This window comes from Tamandua tetradactyla, chromosome 15 (genome assembly GCF_023851605.1).
Source record: "Tamandua tetradactyla isolate mTamTet1 chromosome 15, mTamTet1.pri, whole genome shotgun sequence".
NCBI classification, from domain to species: Eukaryota; Metazoa; Chordata; class Mammalia; order Pilosa; family Myrmecophagidae; genus Tamandua; species Tamandua tetradactyla.
The window spans coordinates 14,222,030-14,242,684 of NC_135341.1; the positions used below are offsets into that span (position 1 = coordinate 14,222,030).

Sequence of the window (20,655 nt, forward strand, 5' to 3'; positions counted from 1 at the left end):
CCTCTTCACTTATGAATTAGATTTTGGTCTCGATATCACAGTCATCCAAGATTCCAAGACAGGAATTGGTCTTTAGTTGAAACTTACTCTCTATGCTAAAAGAGCTGTTAAGCTTTTCCTTGTGTTTTTTTCCTCTTTGATTCCTCAGACAGACCCCAGCTCTGCCACTTACTAACTTTGTGACCATAGCCAGATTGGTCAATTACTTTGAGCTTATAATATACTTTGAAAGTATATTATAAATAAAATACTCTTATTTATAAAGAGTATTTAAAACCACCTACCATGCAATATTCTGGTGAGTTTAAAAATCATAGTTCAGTAAATTGGAATAAAGATAAAAATTAATGATAAAAATAGTAATATTGAAGTGAAAATGAGAGGTTTTTTATGTGAGGAAGTAATTTTTATAAGTGTACATACAAATATGGACTATAGCAGATCTGTTTAATAAGGTTCAGGCAATTCCTATTAATTTAGAAAACTTGACAAAGTCTTACAAGGACACAAAGAAATGATAATTTATCCTGTAATTCTCTTATTAGCCATAAAATAAGAATTTTAGCACTTTTTCAAATAAAAAAATCTTCATTATAATCATTTGGGAGCTAAAACTCCAAGCCTTGCATTTGTTTACACTGGTGTACAATGTGTTATATTCAGAAATGGCTGGTGGCTGACATACAAAGTGAAGATACAGGAGAGGTAAATACTATTAATGTTATATGTATTATATCATGGATATATTAAGCTACATGGGTTTCCAAATGCAACAAGTACTACACTGGCTGCAAAAAAATCAACTGAGGACTTTGTCTAAAATAAAATCGCCTGGTCTCTATCCCTGGAAATACTGATTTCAGTCTAGGTAAGGCCCAGGAATCAGTTTGTCTACAAAAATTCTTCAGTTGATTCTAATACCTGTCCCGGTTTGGAAACTACCAGTAAACAGTCCAAGATTCAGCCATGAATCTAGTGGCAGAGCTGGGACATGAACCCATTACTCTGATTCCTAGCCAGAACACTTTCCTCGATGTCCGAGGAACTTCACATTCCATCCCCACCTCCAGCGTACCTGGTGAGAGCTCTGAAGAGCCCTTAGGCTGCAGAATTCAGTGTGTTAGATGGAATGGGATGGGAAGGCCTACTCAGTCCTGCCAAATGGTCAATATAAAACTAAATAGACAAACAAAAGATGTCTCAGTCCCCAAAACACCAATGGATATTTATGATTACAACACAAATACTTCGATAGTTAAAAGGAATTGATAGGTTGAATCTATAGAAATTGACCCCAATTTTACTTTGTTCTGTCAGTAAAAGAAATCCTAAAGAATCCTTTGAAAGTGCCTCCAAATGTACAAATCACTGAAGAACTGGTTAATGGAGATTTTTTTTTTAAACGATAGTCTGGGTGTCTAACATTTCAGAGTAATCAGCTCTTCTGTTATCTTAATCTTTTCATTCCTTCCAAAGTGACTCAGGATGATTTTTTACCATGTATGGCAGGGTCAATTACCAATCAGAAACTATATCATCACCTGTACTCAGAACGCTGGGAGTATAACCCCTCAAATGTGAAAGTACCAGATTTCACAGTTTGGTTTTGGAATTGAGGTCTTCTGGACTTCTGACATCATTAAACCTGGGTTTAAGTATTCAAGAAAAAGGAAAATGAAGACCTGCCCAAATTCCAGATTTTTCTGGTAAAATTACCACTCAGGTAACAAATACTACAGGTTTCTGGCACAGATCAAAATAAAAAGGCTTGTGAAATGCAGCATGTCTTACCTCCCTTCTTTCCTTCAACAAATATTTTAATGCTTTCCCTGTTGCTGCTAGGCATTTGGGATATTATGCTGTCCAAGCTGGACTCCTGTCCTCAAAGAGCTTTGTACCTTCCATTGTACAAAAGCAGGAAAGCATTCTAAAATTTAAGAATCACCATGCAATTCTATGTTTAAGCTAAAAATCTAATTTCTTCACTTCCTTACACTTTGACTCCAATTAGTTGGTAAAAATTGGAGAATCTCCATATCTGTTTAGGGTTAATATACTTTAAGCTAAACAAATAAAACTAATCTCAATTACTGATTAGGTCCACTTGATCTTAAAAAATTAAAGAGAACCTTCAAAAGACTCCCAAGGTATCAGTGATCTCAAAAGGAGAACAAAAGATGATCCTTCAGGGTGCTGGAAAAGATCACATTCCTTTATTTTACCTCTTCATTTTTATTTTCTATTTTTGCACATTCTATAATGTAATGAAACATTAATACAGAGTCACATGCAATAATTTATAAATAAAATTAAAAAATACATTGAGAGGGCATGCTTGAAAAAAATTAGCTAGGAGAGATGATCAAAACAGTTCTGAAACCTCTGTAATAAGTGAATAATGTTCTTCTAGGCAATTTTCATTACCAGATTTTTTTTTAAGTTGGTTATATTCCCACCCAATGTGTTTTCCACCTCTATAACTTTCAATTAAGTAGAATGTCAGTCTATTACTAAAAAAATATTTTACATCAAGGATATGAGTTTTGCCATTTCATCACTGTATGGTCACAACTGACCTCCAATTTCCACAGATAACACTATAGCTTGGCACACTCTTAAAGCTCAATTCCCCTCAAGGAAGTTGCCTCTGAGAGCCGCCTGAAGGCTATAAAGCATATAAATAAAAGTGTCCCATACTCAAGGTTATGGTCTTTCATTTCAAGCTTCCTTCCACTAGACCACACTCCAGAATTCTTGCTTATTTTGCCCAAATAAGGAATCCACTCAAATCTAGTTGCCATGTTTTTAAAAGCTATGAAAAATCAATTCCCTATAAAGTGTTAATATTGATATGGCATGATATGATACCCTACCTACAATATTTTAAAAGGCAGAACATTTTTTTTTTATCCAAAACTATGACACTATGATGACAGATATCAGTCATGAGTAGGAATGCAGCTGAAAGAATCTTTAAAAGGCAGAAAGGCCTTCTAACATCACTTAAATAACTGCCTCAGTCACAGGGTATGCTCAGTCCACCTGTCTAGACAATATTTTCTATCATAAAAGGTCTGAGAAGTTTCAAAAGCCTTAGACTACCATCATTTAACAATTACTGCATGTCTAGGACATATATACAAGGTGAAAAGTTTGCAATTCTGTCTCTGTTGAAATCAAGGCAAAATTATGAACTACTGTTCATAATGGTTTAGGAGGCAACCTTGCAAAAGATTAGTATGGTTTATGCCTTCTCAGTATCCTGTTCCATATCTTTGGTAAAATACCCTGCTTTCTCCATGAAGGACCAGTCTCCCGTGGTCCTATTACCTGTAGCCATAGAAACAATATCTAGGCTTGGCCAATCAGTCTATCAATCCCCCTGGTCACAGGGAAAAACTCCGGAATGAGCTTGAACCCCAAGGTAGCCCTGGGTTTTGAGTTAGCCCTGTGTTTTGACTAGATCTACTAGGAGAAGTACTCTGTTTATACTAAGATTTGTATATATAACTCTGGACCTATGGAACTTCCTAGGCTGTAACTCTGGAACTTTCTAGCCCTATTTGAGAAGAAGGCCAATGTATATGAAATAGCAAATGTGAATCAAAGGAGGGGATAAACACAAAGAGCGGGCCACTGTTTGATGACACTGAACACCAGAGTCAAACCATCCGTGAAGGTTTGATAACCATGGACATGGATTTATAAAGGCCAGTGAATCTCCATTTTTACTTAAACCGGTTTGAATTGTTCTCATATACCTAACACAGCTGGTTTTTGTGATGTTTTAGAAAATATCAATAATTCTTAGAGACATAATAAAAAATTTCTGTCTAGGGATTAACATTCAAACAACTCATTACCCATTTTCCCCTTGCTTTATCATGGATACACTGCCACTCATGACAGTTCCCAGCTTCCCTGGAGCTAGATACCTAAATTTTGCCAATGAGAGTTAAGCCGAAATGTCACATGGTATGTCCAAGAAACTGCCCTAAAGAAATGCACCCTTCTTTGAACCTTCTTCCATCATGTTTCCTGGAATTTAGTTGTTAATGGGTGGAGCTCCACTAGTCATTTTGGACCATGAAGGTGAGTCCAGCCCTAAGAATGGAGGTGGAATGGAGCTGGTTCTTAATGAGTCACCTCTGTGGGCGCAGGAAGTTTTATAGAGCGTTCGCACATAAATTTCCCAGTACCTACAAGTGTACTTGGCACATAATAGGATGAAATAAATATCTATTCAATGGGTAAATCTGGTGTCTCTATCCTAACATCATACCCCATTTGACAATCAGATAATCCTAGAGCCTTTAATGTTGGAAGACCTTTAATCAACCCATTTGCTTGAATCATGCTCTCCATATCATCCCTAAGAAGGCCATGCAGTGACACAGAACACATTACTATTCCCAGGAACTCTGATCTCTAGGGACCTGCTATATTTCCTTGATTCTAAGAGGAATCCACCCCTCACCCCCAATACCATACTCATATTTTAACGTTTCCCAAATTGAAATAGATTTTATACTCAATGTATGCATTTAATAGCATTTTTTTTTTCTGCTACAAACAGTTGCCTTACAATCAACAGTGACTTGGACTCAAGGAAATACATTTGATAAAAAATTGCTGTGGCACCAATTGAGTTATGATCTAGTCATTCATTAAGTCATTCCACTTTTATCAAGTGGAAACCCACTCAATAAAAAGGCAGAGAAGAAACATTTAGGGCAGAGGAAGAAATATTTAGCACTGATTCATTTAGTATCTTACATGAAAATCCAGAGAACCTAACAGGAAAGAGCCAGGATACCTGGATGGAAGTCCTAACTCTGTCTCTTCTTAGCTGTTATGGCCTAGGCAAGACTTTTAATCCACCCAAACCTCAGTTTTCTTCTCTACAAAATGGGGACGGAAAAAGCACCTTCATCATAAAGCTGTGATGAGAATTTAATACATTAAAACAGGTAAGATATTAGAATGGTGCCTGGCATAGGCTGTGAGCAGTATATAAAAGGCAGGCAATGAATTTTTTCTATGCCATGGTTTTATTTCTGAATTAGTATTCTCTGAGTATCTGAATTTCAAAACTAGTGGAAATTGACAAGTTTTTTCTAGGAAGCCAAAACTCTTAAAATATTGCCTTCAGTTATGGTGTTTCTTTGCTTTTCCTAGAGGAAAATGCAAAAGAAACAATTAATTCAGTGTGTGCCCTCTCTAGAAGAACAGGCACAAAAAAGTTAACGGGCAACAGCAATGATCAAGTTTTGTCCAAGATGTTAGCTAAGAACTTCATGCTGAAATGTTATCATAAGGGAAGGATGCAGCCTATGGAGAGTATTTTGGTTAACTGGAAAAAGAAATTCAAAATTGGTTAAGCAACAGCTGCCGAAATTAAGAATTAATTTGAAAAACAAACAAAGAATTGATTTGGATGTAAATTCAGGTGTGACATCACCACTATCCTTACATGTAATCAGAATAGCAAGCTTCATCCTTTCAAGCCATCCAGTAACTTGCTTAAAAATAATATTTAAAAAACCATTAATAAGTTAAAGAGTACATTCATGTGCAGTATGGCTCACAAGGAGCAGACATCATTTCCCCAACAATTATCTGATTTACAAAGCAGAGATTTTTCGATCTCTAGCACAATGGCATTTTCAATGCATACTTACATAGCTTTTGTTCATAAAATGCTCTATCATTTCCCAGAGGTAAGTAATTAAACTAACTCCTTTAACAACACACAGAGTAAAAAAAAAACTTTAAAATATCTATAAAAGCAAACACAGAACTACAAATACAGGCAAAAATAGAAACACAAGAAAATAGACATTCTCCTTTAAACTACTGTAAGACCTTTTGAAGATGTCTACTGAAAATGATGAACGGTAACCTGCACTTAAATTTGTGGGAATTTTTTTTTTTAAGAATCAAATTCTAAAAATAGTTCTGCTACATTTAGTATTTTTCCATTATTCTTGCCATCTTTAAATACACCTTCACAAGCTGCTGAACATAATGCTTTTCTGACTTAATCAGAACCTCTCTCATGACCCAGGAACGTTCAGTAAATAATTATTAAACTCCAGAGGTGGCTTTTGCATAAGTTGATTTGCTTGAATGCCTATTCACTTAGGGACCCAGCTTTTAGTATTGTTTTCAATCGCATCAACACACTTAAAAGTAAAGGAGAGCTATCATCCATTTCCTATTTCTCCATTTTAATATTTCTTATGAAGCTGCTGATTTCAAATTTATTCTATATTTCTATGCCAGGCAGATTATTCTGATGTTTGAATATTTTTGTTTTATTTTCCCCTCAAAGAGAGCAAAATCAATCCAGAGAAATGCACAGAGATGTTTATTAATGTAACTGTTAGCAATCCACAGTCAGAAAAAAAAAGGAGAAACCAAAAATCACAAGTGATTGCCATGGGGCAATTTTGATAAATATTACTACTAAGCACACTCATTTCCCTGAAGAGAAGTTATTTTATTCATAAACAAAGCTGGGCTGCAGTCCACCTTGTAATCATAAACTGAGCCCTATTTTAATTCAGATTTTTCAGTCTTTTTTTTTTTGGCATTATTAATTTAAAGACCAACTTTCCACTTTGAATGAGAGGGCAAAAATAATGAGCTAGCATTTCAATCCCTACCCACCCTCCCTTACCAAAACACACATTTTAGTTGTTATCCTTGTCATATCCACCTACCAGAGGTTGCAGCTGAAACCAAATAAAGCTACAGTCACAAAGTAACAGCCCCAGTATTTTTAACTCCCAATAAAACCTTCCCTTTCTCTGCCTTCCCTCTTTGAACTAAAAATCCACTCCTGTTAAATGCTCCCAGAATTATATCCAGAATAAAACTTCACTTACAGATACAAGCTTTCAAAGGAGCATGGCATAAACATCTGAACTCTAAGTGCTTCCATCTTTTTTCCTTTAAGGTGTTCTGCAAGCCCTTGGCGAAGAGTGAAAGTCAAAGTTAGTTCTGGCACTGGCTGTGTCACTAGGGGTGGCTCCTGATAAGGCCCTGGAAACTCCAATCCAAATACAGCTCCACGCTAGAAGGGTGCCTGGTGTCTGTCTGCAACAGCAGACCTGTTTAATCCAGTACCTACTGTACCTGCAGGACAAAAAAAAGAAAGAAAAATGCTGCCTCACACTGCAAAGGGGGCTATGCAAGGACCAGGGCACAGCAAAAAATCCATCCCCACAGCCAGGCAGGTGTCTCGGGATGCTTACTTAGCCGGACAGAGCTCAGTTGCAGGTAGAGGCTTGCAGGGGCTGCAGTTACCAGAGAACTTGAAAGGAGAGGTAACTTCACAAACTGGTGAATTTTTAACACTTAATGGATTCATACAATGTAAGAGGGTTGTGGGACTGCTTGAGTCCTTTGCAATTTAGGAGATCTCAGGCATAAACTCATCACCCATCCCTCGCTGTTTTGCATCGGTGCTAAGGTATTTTTGGAACTGGGGCTCAATAACTGAACACACCCTCCTGCAGTCAGGCTGTAGATCCAGCATGGGGTTCCTCACCCTCAGATCCCAAAAATATTATGAGGGCTGTCCTGGTAGAAGTAAAACGCAAGCTGCTTCTAGTTCTGGGCACAGTGTTTTAGGACACACAGGTCTTCAGGACATCTATCTTTGTATCCTTAGACTGTCATCCAATCCAATTCTGAAGGCAATGGCTTACAAGAAGAAAAAAATAACAACACATGTCCTCAAGACAAACAAACGAAAAACACTTTAAAATTCTGCCACAACAACATCAATATTATCAAATATTTATGCAGCTTCTACAGACTCAGGTCACCCAAGATGCCCTGCAATTATGTAAAATAGATATGCCTCTCCCCATGCACAATTTAAAGTCGGAACAAAGACATCTGACACTGACTAGCTCTATACACCACAATCAACTCAAATTCCATATTGTAATGAAATTATCTTTTTTTAACTCCCCTCTTATAACAGGAAATATCTAGCCAGGATCTCAGCAAAATTATTTCTGCCTGTTTTTATCTCTGCACATTTGTTCATTCATTCATTCTTTTGTTCAACAATGGAACACCTACTATGTTCCAGGTACTGTGCAAACTCTGGGTACTTTCTACACACTAGGTATGGGGGATAAACAGATAGCTAAGTTACTATACTGTTCACTTTAATAAGCCACCTCCTACCTCTCTTTTCCTGCCCCTAGCATGGTCTAGCCTAAAATTAAGCACACTCAGGTCCTGGAGTCAACTTAGCCAGGTTCAAATCCCACCACTTACTAATTCTGCCACCTTGTGCAAATTGGCTAACCTATCTGTGTCCCAGTTTCTTCACCTGTGAAAGGGGATAATAAGTAACTATCCCATATGTTATTGTTAGAATTAAATGTGATAATACTTGTAATGTGTGTGCAAGTCTTTGACACATACTAAATTCTCAATGAAGAAACTGTCTTATGATTATAACTGTGGCTAATGCTGCCTATTGCAGATTAACACTGGCTGACCTTAAAAACCAAGGAAAATGGGAAAAAGGGAAGAAATCATGGAGAATGTGGAGGACTGAGTCAAAAAAGAGGGGCTAGGGAATCACCATTTCAGGATCATTAAGGATTATTTTTTAAAAGGTCAGACTAGTCTCTTTTCCACCTCAGGCAATATTTTGAGCTACCTTAAGTTACAAGACAGTAGGATAAGCTTCAGAACACCTAAAACCCTGATTTATTACATGCTTACACACAGGGAAAATTTGTGCCTTCCATGGGCTCTCAACTGTTAATCATGAAACCAATGGTGTCAATTTCAGCCATTCCATCAGGGGACACAATGTGGTGCCAACGTGTTCCCTGGCTTGTTCAGCCAATGACATCACTTGACTTTTTATCCTGAATAATCCACCACTCCAAAAGACATTTCCATGGACTATATATATAAGTGTTCAAATAAAATTACTTTTAAGAAGCATGTGTTCAACATATTTACGGTACTTTAGAAAGATCTGTACTATATTCTCAAGGTCTCTTTTTGGACTCGGCAATGAAATATCCACTAACAAATTGGACTAAAGCTTGACTTAAATGGGTACATTTACACATTCATAAAATCTTACAACCCTTCCCTAATACAAAAATCCTGTCCCTTAAGTAATCACCTAATTATTCAACAAATGTTTTCTGAGTGACAGGAAACATATCAATTTGGTTTACCATTGTATTCCTAGAACCTAGTAGAATAAGGTGGCTGATGATCAGTAAATAGAATCTAAATGAATTAATCTATAGTATGTAAGCAACTCTCTTAAGCATGTGCCTTACCCAGACGTGTACCCTTAGTGGATATACACATGTATATGTACATGTAGACACATACAGGCACGTATACACAAGCCCTAAACTGAAACACAAACTAAGAACTTAGTAATGGATAAAAAAGGAAAAAGTAATATTAAAACAATGAAACAATGCAGAATAAAGATTTCATCAGTACTCCAATACATTTCAAATCCTTGCTCCAAGTTGCAGCATATCAGTCATCAGATTTCTCACTGATCCCTTTAAAGATGAACCTTAGCTGAAATTGAATTTAAAACTAGCAACCATCCAAGTGACAGCCAATTTTTCCTTTGAAGCTAAATTGGACTTTGGAGTCTTTCCGGAAGGAAAACCTCAATCACTACTCCGAATGGGTTAGAGAGAAGATAAGAGGGTCTACTTGTTATCCAGACCGTAAATTGGCTGAAGAAAAGTAAAACCACTGTTTTATCACGGCTCAGAGTTCTCCTCATTTTATTTGGGTATTAAATGTTCTATTGCCCCCCAAACCATGTCATTTTCTTATGTATTTTCTTTTGGTAGTCACTACTCTTTTCAATAAACCCAAAACAGTCAACATTTGAGGGCCTGTATATGCAAGGGACCGTAATCACCCATGGACATCTGCTATATACAATTTAGGAGGCACCTATCTCATCTTCAGATGTTTCATTATGATCCAAGTCAGCAGTTTCCAAACTGTATTCCTATAAGAAGCACCTATCAGGAGCACCTTCTCCACTGAAAACAAACCCAGGAGCTTTTAACAACGTAAATATCAAGGCCCTTTCCTCCAACCAATTATAAAAGAGACTCTCCAGGAGTGTGGTTTGGAATTCTGTATTTTTTTCAGGATCCTCATAGGATTCTAATGTGAAGTCAGGTTGGAAAACCATTAATATATAGTATAAAATATGATAATATATATAAAAATATTCACAATATATTCTATATACATTATCTCTTTAAAAGTGGTAGGAAAATATTCAAGAATGTAAGCTCATTTTATTTGTTGAATAAAAAAGTCTTTAGGTCTACAATTTAATTCTTTTATAAAGTGTGCACTTGGAATTGCTTTGGATACACTTTGAATTTTCAGTGAAAGCTTTATTATGAGGTAATTTAAGAAAACCGTGAAAGTGGTTATGAAGCTCAAAAAGTATTATCAAGAGTAACAAACACAGCTTCCCTTCTCCGCACGTGCCATTAAGCTCATGTTCTGGGAATACTCAGAAGTCACCGAAAGGCCCTCCAATTCAAATATTATTGATTTGCCTAACATGTGAGAGGCGCTGTTCTCAGGGCTATGAGGGAGACAAAGATGAAGATGCAAGAGGCTCTGCTTTTCAGGAGGTCGTATCAGAGAAACTCCAGACGTGCACACACCATCACAGAGAGTGGGCAGGGAGGACTGAACGCCGAGACTTTTCCTCTCCCCCATCTCCCCTTTCCCATGGCAGCTCCTCCTTATGTTTCGGACGAGGTCTTAGAGGGCTTACATTGCCTGCTCAGAAAGGTCTTCCTCGACCATCCAACCTGAAACAGAAATGCCCACTTCTGTCTTTATCTCAGAAAGGTCTTGGTTTCTTTCTTTTATAGCCCTAAGTTAAGTTGCAACCATTATGTCTGTTTGCTTAATTGTGTTTTGCTTTGGAGGACAGGGTCCTTTCTATTTATTTATTCTTAGTACCTGGCATATAGTTAGTGCTCAATAAATATTTCCTGGATGGATGGATGGATGGATGGATGGATGGATGGATGGATGGATGGATAGAAGAATAGATGAGTGAGTGACAAAATGAAAAAAAAAAAAGATCAGGTAAGGAAGGACCTATGAAGCAGAATCTGAGGATGGCATTTGACTAATTAGAAAGGAAGTCAGCATCATAAATGGGACATGCAACTGCATGTTCTTTACTTAGACGCTGTGGTTGCTATATACAACTCACTTCCAGGGCACAGAGTATTGGGGTAGAGAGGGCGATGCGAAGAACGTGAGGGAGCTGGTCCAGCAGTTCTAATTCAAAACCCTCACAGCATGACTAAGGAAATTTTTAATGACTACCAATCTACAGAAATAACAGCTCAGGACCACTCAATCACTTTTTATCTCTTTCATCCTGTTTCTATTTTTTTCTATTACCCAGAACAGATCTCCTCGTAACAATTACAGTGCAGCATCCTCTAAGAGACTGCTCATTGTACCTGACACACAAAGAAACCCTTCAAAGCTGAAAAGGAAAATAGAGAAAAGACTAAGATGACCCCAGGTAAACTTGATTTAGAGTTTATAATTTAGAGTTATGCCAACATTATTAAAGAACTGTTTGGATGCCTATACAAACATCCAGAGAGAAAAAAATACTGCTTTATTTAAACTGTTTAGAAAACTCTGTTCTGAGACTAAAAATATAACCTACAAAGAGACATCTTAACTTCCGTCTGAAGTGAATTTTTAAGCAATTAAAGAAGGGAGGAATATGTAAAATGTTAACTTGGTTCTTTTGTTTAATATAATAATCAATTCAACTGATTAATTCCCTATCTTGAGCTCTCTGATATTCTCATTCTCTTAGGGTTCACTTCAAAAGAAATACTTGTTCCTGCAATACTGTTTCTTTGTTATCTATAAATGGAAACTCGGCATTTGTAATAAGCAGACCACGATCTGCAACATAAGCCAAGTAGGTGAGACAACACAAAACTGGGCAAGGGAAATGCTGATGAGATTATGCCACTTTGATAATTTCTTCAAGTGAAAAATTTAATAAAGATGCTATTTACTTTCCTTACCTGGGTAAATAAACCAGAAAAAGATAAGCTGTCACCAGTAGGGGAGGGGGGAACCAAAGTTACAATATTTCACAATAAATAAATTCTTCTACTTCAGAACTTTAAGATCATGGTTTGTTTGTTTGTTTAGATGTTTTTCTTTTTAACTTCTAACTCACTATAAAAGAAAAAATCTGGACTTCTCTTTTACTGTAGTAAATTTGTGAAGTAATGAAAAAATCAAAAAGCAAATAAGTATTCAGAATGCATCTACCTACCTCTTCAGAGTGCTGGTGTTGAAAACAGTAGAGTGTACCATCTCATCACCACCACCACCACCACCATCATCATCGTCATCCACCCCGTGATCATCTAAGACAACAGTTCTTTCTTCTTCCAAGCAAGAGTCAAAATATAAAATATTTTAAAGCAACTTAACATTCAGCTATTAGAAGTGGCCTCCACAGACCACCTTAGCTAAGGTCCTGGATGGCTGCTAAGGAAGATGAATCCACTCTTCCATTGCTTTCACTCAAACTGGTATTATGAGGGCATGAGTAGCTCAGAGAACCTCCTGAATCCTTTATGTGCAAGACAGAGTTAGAAAAGGGGAATAAGAGAAAGGAGGCAGAAACAGACTATATCTTTTGAACAATGATGCCATTATGGAAAGGACTCAACATCCTGATGTGTGAAAACTCCAAGCTGTACAAGATGTGGTAAAGATCCAGGGAAATGATTTCAGCCTGTGGGCCTCAAATCTCTCAAGGGTCCACCAATTTCTAAATGAATAAATAATTGATATGTCTCTCCTACAGATATAAAGTTGGGATGATTTTTCCCATTGGAGACAACATATATAGTGGTTAAATGGAGACACACAACCACTCTGTTCATATTCTGGCTTCCCTCTGGGCAAGTCATATAACTTCTCTGTACCTCCCTCTGTAACATGTACCTCCCTTTGTAAAATGGGAATATTAATATTGCTTATGTCATAGACAGATGTAAGGAGTCAAGGAGGTAATGAGTGAAAAGTACTTAGCCCAGTGCCTGGAGAAAAATTAGTACTCAACCAATGTTGCACAAGCAAAAAGGACCAATTTCAGAATACTGTATTTAGTGAAAAGTAAGCCATAGAACCTCAAAGACTTTCAAGCTCTACAAGTAAAAGTTATTATATAGAGACAGCAATTAAGCTGATTTGAAACATGAGATTTCAAGAGGTTGTACAGACTCAAAATATATGTAAGTTTAGGAGAGGTCTAGATAAATTTGTGAATAATATATTCATAATGAATAACTAAAACCTAAGATGTAACTTCTGATAGTGGACAGCTAACTATGCTTATTCAATGACTAGCATAGCTAGAGACAAAATTCTAGCCCGTGCTTTTAATTTTTATTTTTACTATTTAAACATACCCACAAGCCAAGCAGAAAATCATGCATTTACATAAGCAAAATTGTAACAAATCAAATCTCTTTGTGCTCAATAGATCACCTTATATTAAGTCTAAGTTAATAGTCACATTTCACAAAATTCTGAAATGTCTCAAACACTCACTCTTATACTAATCATATCCTGTTTCAGTTATGCTGAGCAAACAGGATTTAAAATGAGAAAAAAATATTTTCACAAATATCCTTCCTGTCTGTTGATTAAATCCAATCAATCATAATAAACTCAACACACATTAGCGTTCTGTATCTAATTTACACTCTAGGGAGTCTTGCCTATAATCAAAATGCATATTTATGTTGATAGTAAAATGTTAAAATAACCAATATTTTAAATTAAGCCTGTATAAATTCAATTAATACTGTCATGAAGTGACATAAAGAAAAAGTTTTATTTTTGCTTTATAAATTAAGTCACTAGAGTGCACAGGTAGTTCAATGGTAGAATACTTACCTGCCATTGGGAGACCTGGGTTCAATTCCCAGCCCATGCACCAAAAAAAAATTAATAAAAAAAAAAATTGGGTAGATTGCAATACCCAGTGAGAAGGAGGAGTAAGGAGTATGGGATGTATGGATTTTTCTTTTGTTTTTTATTTCCTTTTCTGGAGTGAAGCAAATGTTCTAAAAATGATCATGATGATGAATACACAACTATGTGATGATTATTGTGAGTCACTGATTGTATACTTTGGATGTACTGTATGGTATGTGAAGATATCTCAATAAAAAATATTTTTAAAAAATTAAGTCACATGATTTAAAAAGAAATAGCACCTAACAAAGCTACCTAACTCTCCCTTTAACGTTTACTAAGCATTAATTACCTGCCACGTATGACAGGCAAGGCTGTCAGTGAAGTTACAGAGAATAATAAGCACTCCCATTCAACCCTAAGCACCTGCTAATATCAAGCAATATTGGTTGATTTTTAAGAGATACAGACAGAACCATGAGTAAAAGATAAAATAATTAAAATGTCACTAAAACTCATTCATTCAACAAATACATACTGAGCACCAACTATGTTTCAGGTATTGATCAACATGCTTGAGATATATCAGTGATATATCATGGACCTTAGTTTCTTAAAAGACAAATGCTTTGGGCTAACTCTGAATTCTCAAATCACTTATTAATTTAAATATGCAATTTGGAAATTGTGTCAATTTACAATTTTTAAGTATCATCCACAATGATATCTTCAATAGCAAGGATATTTGGTTTCTAATCATGGATTGAGGATCAATGCATTTTCATTTCCTAATGTTGCACACAATGTGCCAGGTAAGAAGTCCAAAAAAATAATGAGATAATGCTTCTGCCCCATTTTTAAGAAGAATGGAGAGGAAAAAGAGAATACAAAGAAGTCCTCATCAAATCCTCAAACTGACAACTGTACTTCATATTTGCATATTGTGCCTCATGTTTATTTAATAAAGAAAGAAACTGAGGGCCAGGGAGTGAGGTGAGTAACATGCCCAAGGTCAAAACGTTAATGAGCTGCAGATCTAGGATGTGAAACTCCAGAGACCACACACTATGATCCTCTGCTCTAAATGTATGAGAGCTACCCAATGCTCACAAAACCAGACTACTTCTAAAATTAGTACCTTGCCTTAGAGTTGCCTCTTCAGTTGTCTGCACCCCACCCCCACCCCACCACAGACTGTAAATTCTGTGAAGGCATGGACCATGCATGTTTAGGTCACCACTTCATTCTTTAACCATGCACAATTCCAGGCTCAGGTGAGCTGCTCAATTTTTGTCAATGAGATTAATGAATGAATGAATGAATTGACTATGGTGCTTCCTTCTGTTCTCTTCTGGCCATGATCTGTCTTAAACAAACTAACTAACTAACTGACTAGAGAATGAAGCAGGCTTCCCTGAATATTTGACCAAGCATGAGTTAAACTAATGGAATTCACTAGAAAGAAACATAAAGAAGAAATACATAATGTTTGTTGTCAATATCTTAATCTGATTAGAAAAGTGAATATGAGGTGAAACTTAAAGAAAAAAAAAGTTAACCCAAAGAAGGATGATCTGTAATTGTTACTGGGGGGAACACTAAGTGGGCAGAAGAAAAATGAATTATTAAAGAGCTCTGTAAAATGTGGGGGAGAATGATGGACTTTGTTTGGCAAAGATGTTAAATTTTGAAAAAAAGTTTCCCAGAGTGTGGGATACAAGAGGATCTTAAATTGAGACACACAGACTCCACATTAAATAAACATGGAATCACACAGTGAGAAAGGCCCTTTCCACTTTCATCCCAGGGAAAAGTCTCAACTTGGTGTTAACATGACTTCAATCTTTCAACACCTGCCCTTTGTAACTAAAATGCTCAGACCTCAGGCTCAGGCCTTCCCAGATAATATACCAGTAAAACTCCAATAACTTCCTTTCAGTTTCATTATACTTATTTTATAGCTTTTTCTATTTGTGGCATCCCTTTATTATAACATTTCCTTTTAAATATATTTAATTTTTTTTAAGCTCTCATGCAGTATATGAGACAAAAGAAGTGAAGTTAGCATGAGAATGGCTAAAATTTGGGCAACACTGACTGAGAGAAATGAGGAATGTGCCAGAATCCTTCAGGGGAAATGAGATTAAACACAGTCCAGAAATAGTAGTCTATTCTATTGTAGTGAGAAGCTATGTAACGGCTACAAAGAATTTCAGTATGATAAAGAAAACCATGTAGGGTTTTGAAATCATAGTAAGTGGGTCTACTTCTAATCACTCCCTAACTGTGAAAATGAGCATGACTCACAGATATGATTCCATACGGGCAGAAAGCGGGGACCTGGCCCAGTAGCACTGAGACTATCACAATGGAAGTGACACGCCACATTTGCTGATGGTGACTATAAACAAGACCTCTGTCCAGAAAAAAGGCAAAGCTGTTGGAACAAAATGTCATGCATGCTTGATGCTGATGTTTCAATATATAAAGACCTCTCCTATCTTGTTATGAAGGTCATTTCTGCCAGTGTTTTGACTTACACAAAAGTCTCCTAAGGCACAAATTTAACGTATTGCCTAGTTTCATTTTTTGTTTTCTAATTTCACAATAAAGTACCAAAAGAGAGTCTTAATATAGATTTTCTTCCCAAGATGTAAAATATTTTCATACACTAGATGGAGCCAATTTTACAATTCTTTGGGAATCATACATATAGGTTAAACACTGCATTTGGTCAAAAAAAAAAAAAAACATACACAAAGTGATGGGATAGACATCTACTACCTAAATGCACTTTCATTTAAATTTTTAAATTAAATTTTAAGGGTCAAAGGGACCCACCATTTTACCATTCTGCCTATTCCTTATTAACTTTGATTCTCAAATTTTTTTTTTTATTAATTAAAAAAAGAATTAACAAAACAATTAGAAATCATTCCAATCTACATGTACAATCAGCAATTCTCAATAACAACACATAGTTGCATATTCATCATTTCTTAGTATATTTGCATCGATTCAGAAAAAGAAACAAAAAGACAACAGAATAAGAATTAAAACAATAATAGAAAGAAAAAAACAAAACAAAAACAAAAAACCTATACCTCACATGCAGCTTCATTCAGTGTTTTAACATAATTGCATTACAATTGGGTAGTATTGTGCTGTCCATTTCTGAGTTTTTATATCCAGTCCCGTTGTACAGTCTGTATCCCTTCATCTCCAATTATCCCTTCTCTTTTTTCTTTTTTTTTTTTTGTTTTTTTTTTTGTTTTTTTAATTAACGGAAAAAAAGAAATTAACCCAACATTTAGAGATCATACCATTCTACACATGCAATCATTAATTCTTAACATCATCACATAGATGCATGATCATCATTTCTTAGTACATTTGCATTGGTTTAGAAGAACTAGCAACATAACCGAAAAAGATATAGAATGTTAATATAGAGAAAAAAATAAAAGTAATAATAGTAAAATCAAAACAAAACAACACAAAACAAAACAAAAACCTATAGCTCAGATGCAGCTTCATTCAGTGTTTTAACATGATTACTTTACAATTAGGTATTATTGTGCTGTCCATTTTTGAGTTTTTGTATCTAGTCCTGTTGCACAGTCTGTATCCCTTCAGCTTCAATTACCCATTGTCTTACCCTGTTTCTAACTCCTGCTGAACTCTGTTACCAATGACATATTTCAAGTTTATTCTCGAATGTCCGTTCACATCAGTGGGACCATACAGTATTTGTCCTTTAGTTTTTGGCTGGATTCACTCAGCATAATATTCTCTAGGTCCAACCATGTTATTACATGGTTCATAAGTTTATCTTGTCTTAAAGCTGCATAATATTCCATCGTATGTATATATCACAGTTTGTTTAGCCACTCTTCTGTTGATGGAGATTTTGGCTGTTTCCATCTCTTTGCAATTGTAAATAACGCTGCTATAAACATTGGTGTGCAGATGTCCGTTTGTGTCTTTGCCCTTAAGTCCTTTGAGTAGATACCTAGCAATGGTATTGCTGGGTCGTATGGCAATTCTATATTCAGCTTTTTGAGGAACCGCCAAACTGCCTTCCACAGTGCTTGCACCCTTTGACATTCCCACCAACAGTGAATAAGTGTGCCTCTTTCTCCGCATCCTCTCCAGCACTTGTCATTTTCTGTTTTGTTGATAATGGCCATTCTGGTGGGTGTGAGATGATATCTCATTGTGGTTTTGATTTGCATTTCTCTAATGGCCAGGGACATTGAGCATCTCTTCATGTGCCTCTTGGCCATCCGTATTTCCTCTTCTGAGAGGTGTCTGTTCAAGTCTTTTTCCCATTTTGTAATTGGGTTGGCTGTCTTTTTGTTGTTGAGATGAACAATCTCTTTATAAATTCTGGATACTAGACCTTTATCTGATATATCATTTCCAAATATTGTCTCCCATTGTGAAGGCTGTCTTTCTACTTTCTTGATGAAGTTCTTTGATGCACAAAAGTGTTTAATTTTGAGGAGTTCCCATTTATTTATTTCCTTCTTCAGTGCTCTTGCTTTAGGTTTAAGGTCCATAAAACCGCCTCCAGTTGTAAGATCCATAAGATATCTCCCAACATTTTCCTCTAACTGTTTTATGGTCTTAGACCTAATGTTTAGATCTTTGATCCATTTTGAGTTAACTTTTGTATAGGGTGTGAGAGATGGGTCTTCTTTCATTCTTTTGCATATGGATATCCAGTTCTCTAGGCACCATTTATTGAAGAGACTGCTCTGTCCCAGGTGAGTTGGCTTGACTGCCTTATCAAAGATCAAATGTCCATAGATGAGAGGGTCTATATCTGAGCACTCTATTCGATTCCATTGGTCGATATATCTATCTTTATGCCAATACCATGCTGTTTTGACCACTGTGGCTTCATAATATGCCTTAAAGTCAGGCAGCGCGAGACCTCCAGCTTGGTTTTTTTTCCTCAAGATGTTTTTAGCAATTCGGGGCACCCTGCCCTTCCAGATAAATTTGCTTATTGGTTTTTCTATTTCTGAAAAATAAGTTGTTGGGATTTTGATTGGTATTGCATTGAATCTGTAAATCAATTTAGGTAGGATTGACATCTTAACTATATTTAGTCTTCCAATCCATGAACACGGTATGCCCTTCCATCTATTTAGGTCTTCTGTGATTTCTTTTAGCAGTTTTTTGTAGTTTTCTTTATATAGGTTTTTTGTCTCTTTAGTTAAATTTATTCCTAGGTATTTTATTCTTTTAGTTGCAATTGTAAATGGGATTCGTTTCTTGATTTCCCCCTCAGCTTGTTCATTACTAGTGTATAGAAATGCTACAGATTTTTGAATGTTGATCTTGTAACCTGCTGCTTTGCTGTACTCATTTATTAGCTCTAGTAGTTTTGTTGTGGATTTTTCCGGGTTTTCGACGTATAGTATCATATCGTCTGCAAACAGTGATAGTTTTACTTCTTCCTTTCCAATTTTGATGCCTTGTATTTCTTTTTCTTGTCTAATTGCTCTGGCTAGAACCTCCAACACAATGTTGAATAATAGTGGTGATAGTGGACATCCTTGTCTTGTTCCTGATCTTAGGGGGAAAGTTTTCAATTTTTCCCCATTGAGGATGATATTAGCTGTGGGTTTTTCATATATTCCCTCTATCATTTTAAGGAAGTTCCCTTGTATTCCTATCTTTTGAAGTGTTTTCAACAGGAAAGGATGTTGAATCTTGTCGAATGCCTTCTCTGCATCAATTGAGATGATCATGTGATTTTTCTGCTTTGATTTGTTGATATGGTGTATTACATTAATTGATTTTCTTATGTTGAACCATCCTTGCATACCTGGGATGAATCCTACTTGGTCATGATGTATAATTCTTTTAATGTGCTGTTGGATACGATTTGCTAGAATTTTATTGAGGATTTTTGCATCTGTATTCATTAGAGAGATTGGTCTGTAGTTTTCTTTTTTTGTAATATCTTTGCCTGGTTTTGGTATGAGGGTGATGTTGGCTTCATAGAATGAATTAGGTAGTTTGCCCTCCACTTCGATTTTTTTGAAGAGTTTGAAGAGAATTGGTACTAATTCTTTCTGGAACGTTTGGTAGAATTCACATGTGAAGCCATCTGGTCCTGGACTTTTCTTTTTAGGAAGCTTTTGAATGACTAATTCAATTTCTTTACTTGTGATTGGTTTGTTGAGGTCATCTATGTCTTCTTGAGTCAAAGTTGGTTGTTCATGTCTTTCCAGGAACCCGTCCATTTCCTCTAAATTGTTGTATTTATTAGCGTAAAGTTGTTCATAGTATCCTGTTATTACCTCCTTTATTTCTGTGAGGTCAGTAGTTATGTCTCCTCTTCCATTTCTGATCTTATTTATTTGCATCCTCTCTCTTCTTCTTTTTGTCAATCTTGCTAAGGGCCCATCAATCTTATTGATTTTCTCATAGAACCAACTTCTGGCCTTATTGATTTTCTCTATTGTTTTCATGTTTTCAATTTCATTTATTTGTGCTCTAATCTTTGTTATTTCTTTCCTTTTGCTTGCTTTGGGGTTAGCTTGCTGTTCTTTCTCCAGTTCTTCCAAATGGATAGTTAATTCCTGCATTTTTGCCTTTTCT

At 36.1% G+C, this 20,655-nt stretch overlaps 1 protein-coding gene across 6 annotated transcripts in view; it reads right to left on the bottom strand.

The window, feature by feature from the left end:
• The window catches only part of MITF (melanocyte inducing transcription factor), a 264,586-nt gene that overhangs the window by 121,903 nt on the left and 122,028 nt on the right, over positions 1–20,655 (bottom strand). Inside the window, exon 1 of one of the 6 annotated variants that reach the window (XM_077128734.1) lies at positions 6,891–7,683. The exons of 4 other annotated variants lie outside the window; for them this stretch is intronic. In XM_077128734.1, the coding sequence (XP_076984849.1) occupies positions 6,891–6,946 (56 nt within the window). In that variant the 5' untranslated portion in view covers positions 6,947–7,683. Of the gene's footprint in view, positions 1–6,890; positions 7,684–20,655 lie in introns of those variants that run through there. One more of the 6 variants, XM_077128731.1, reaches the window with a different exon arrangement.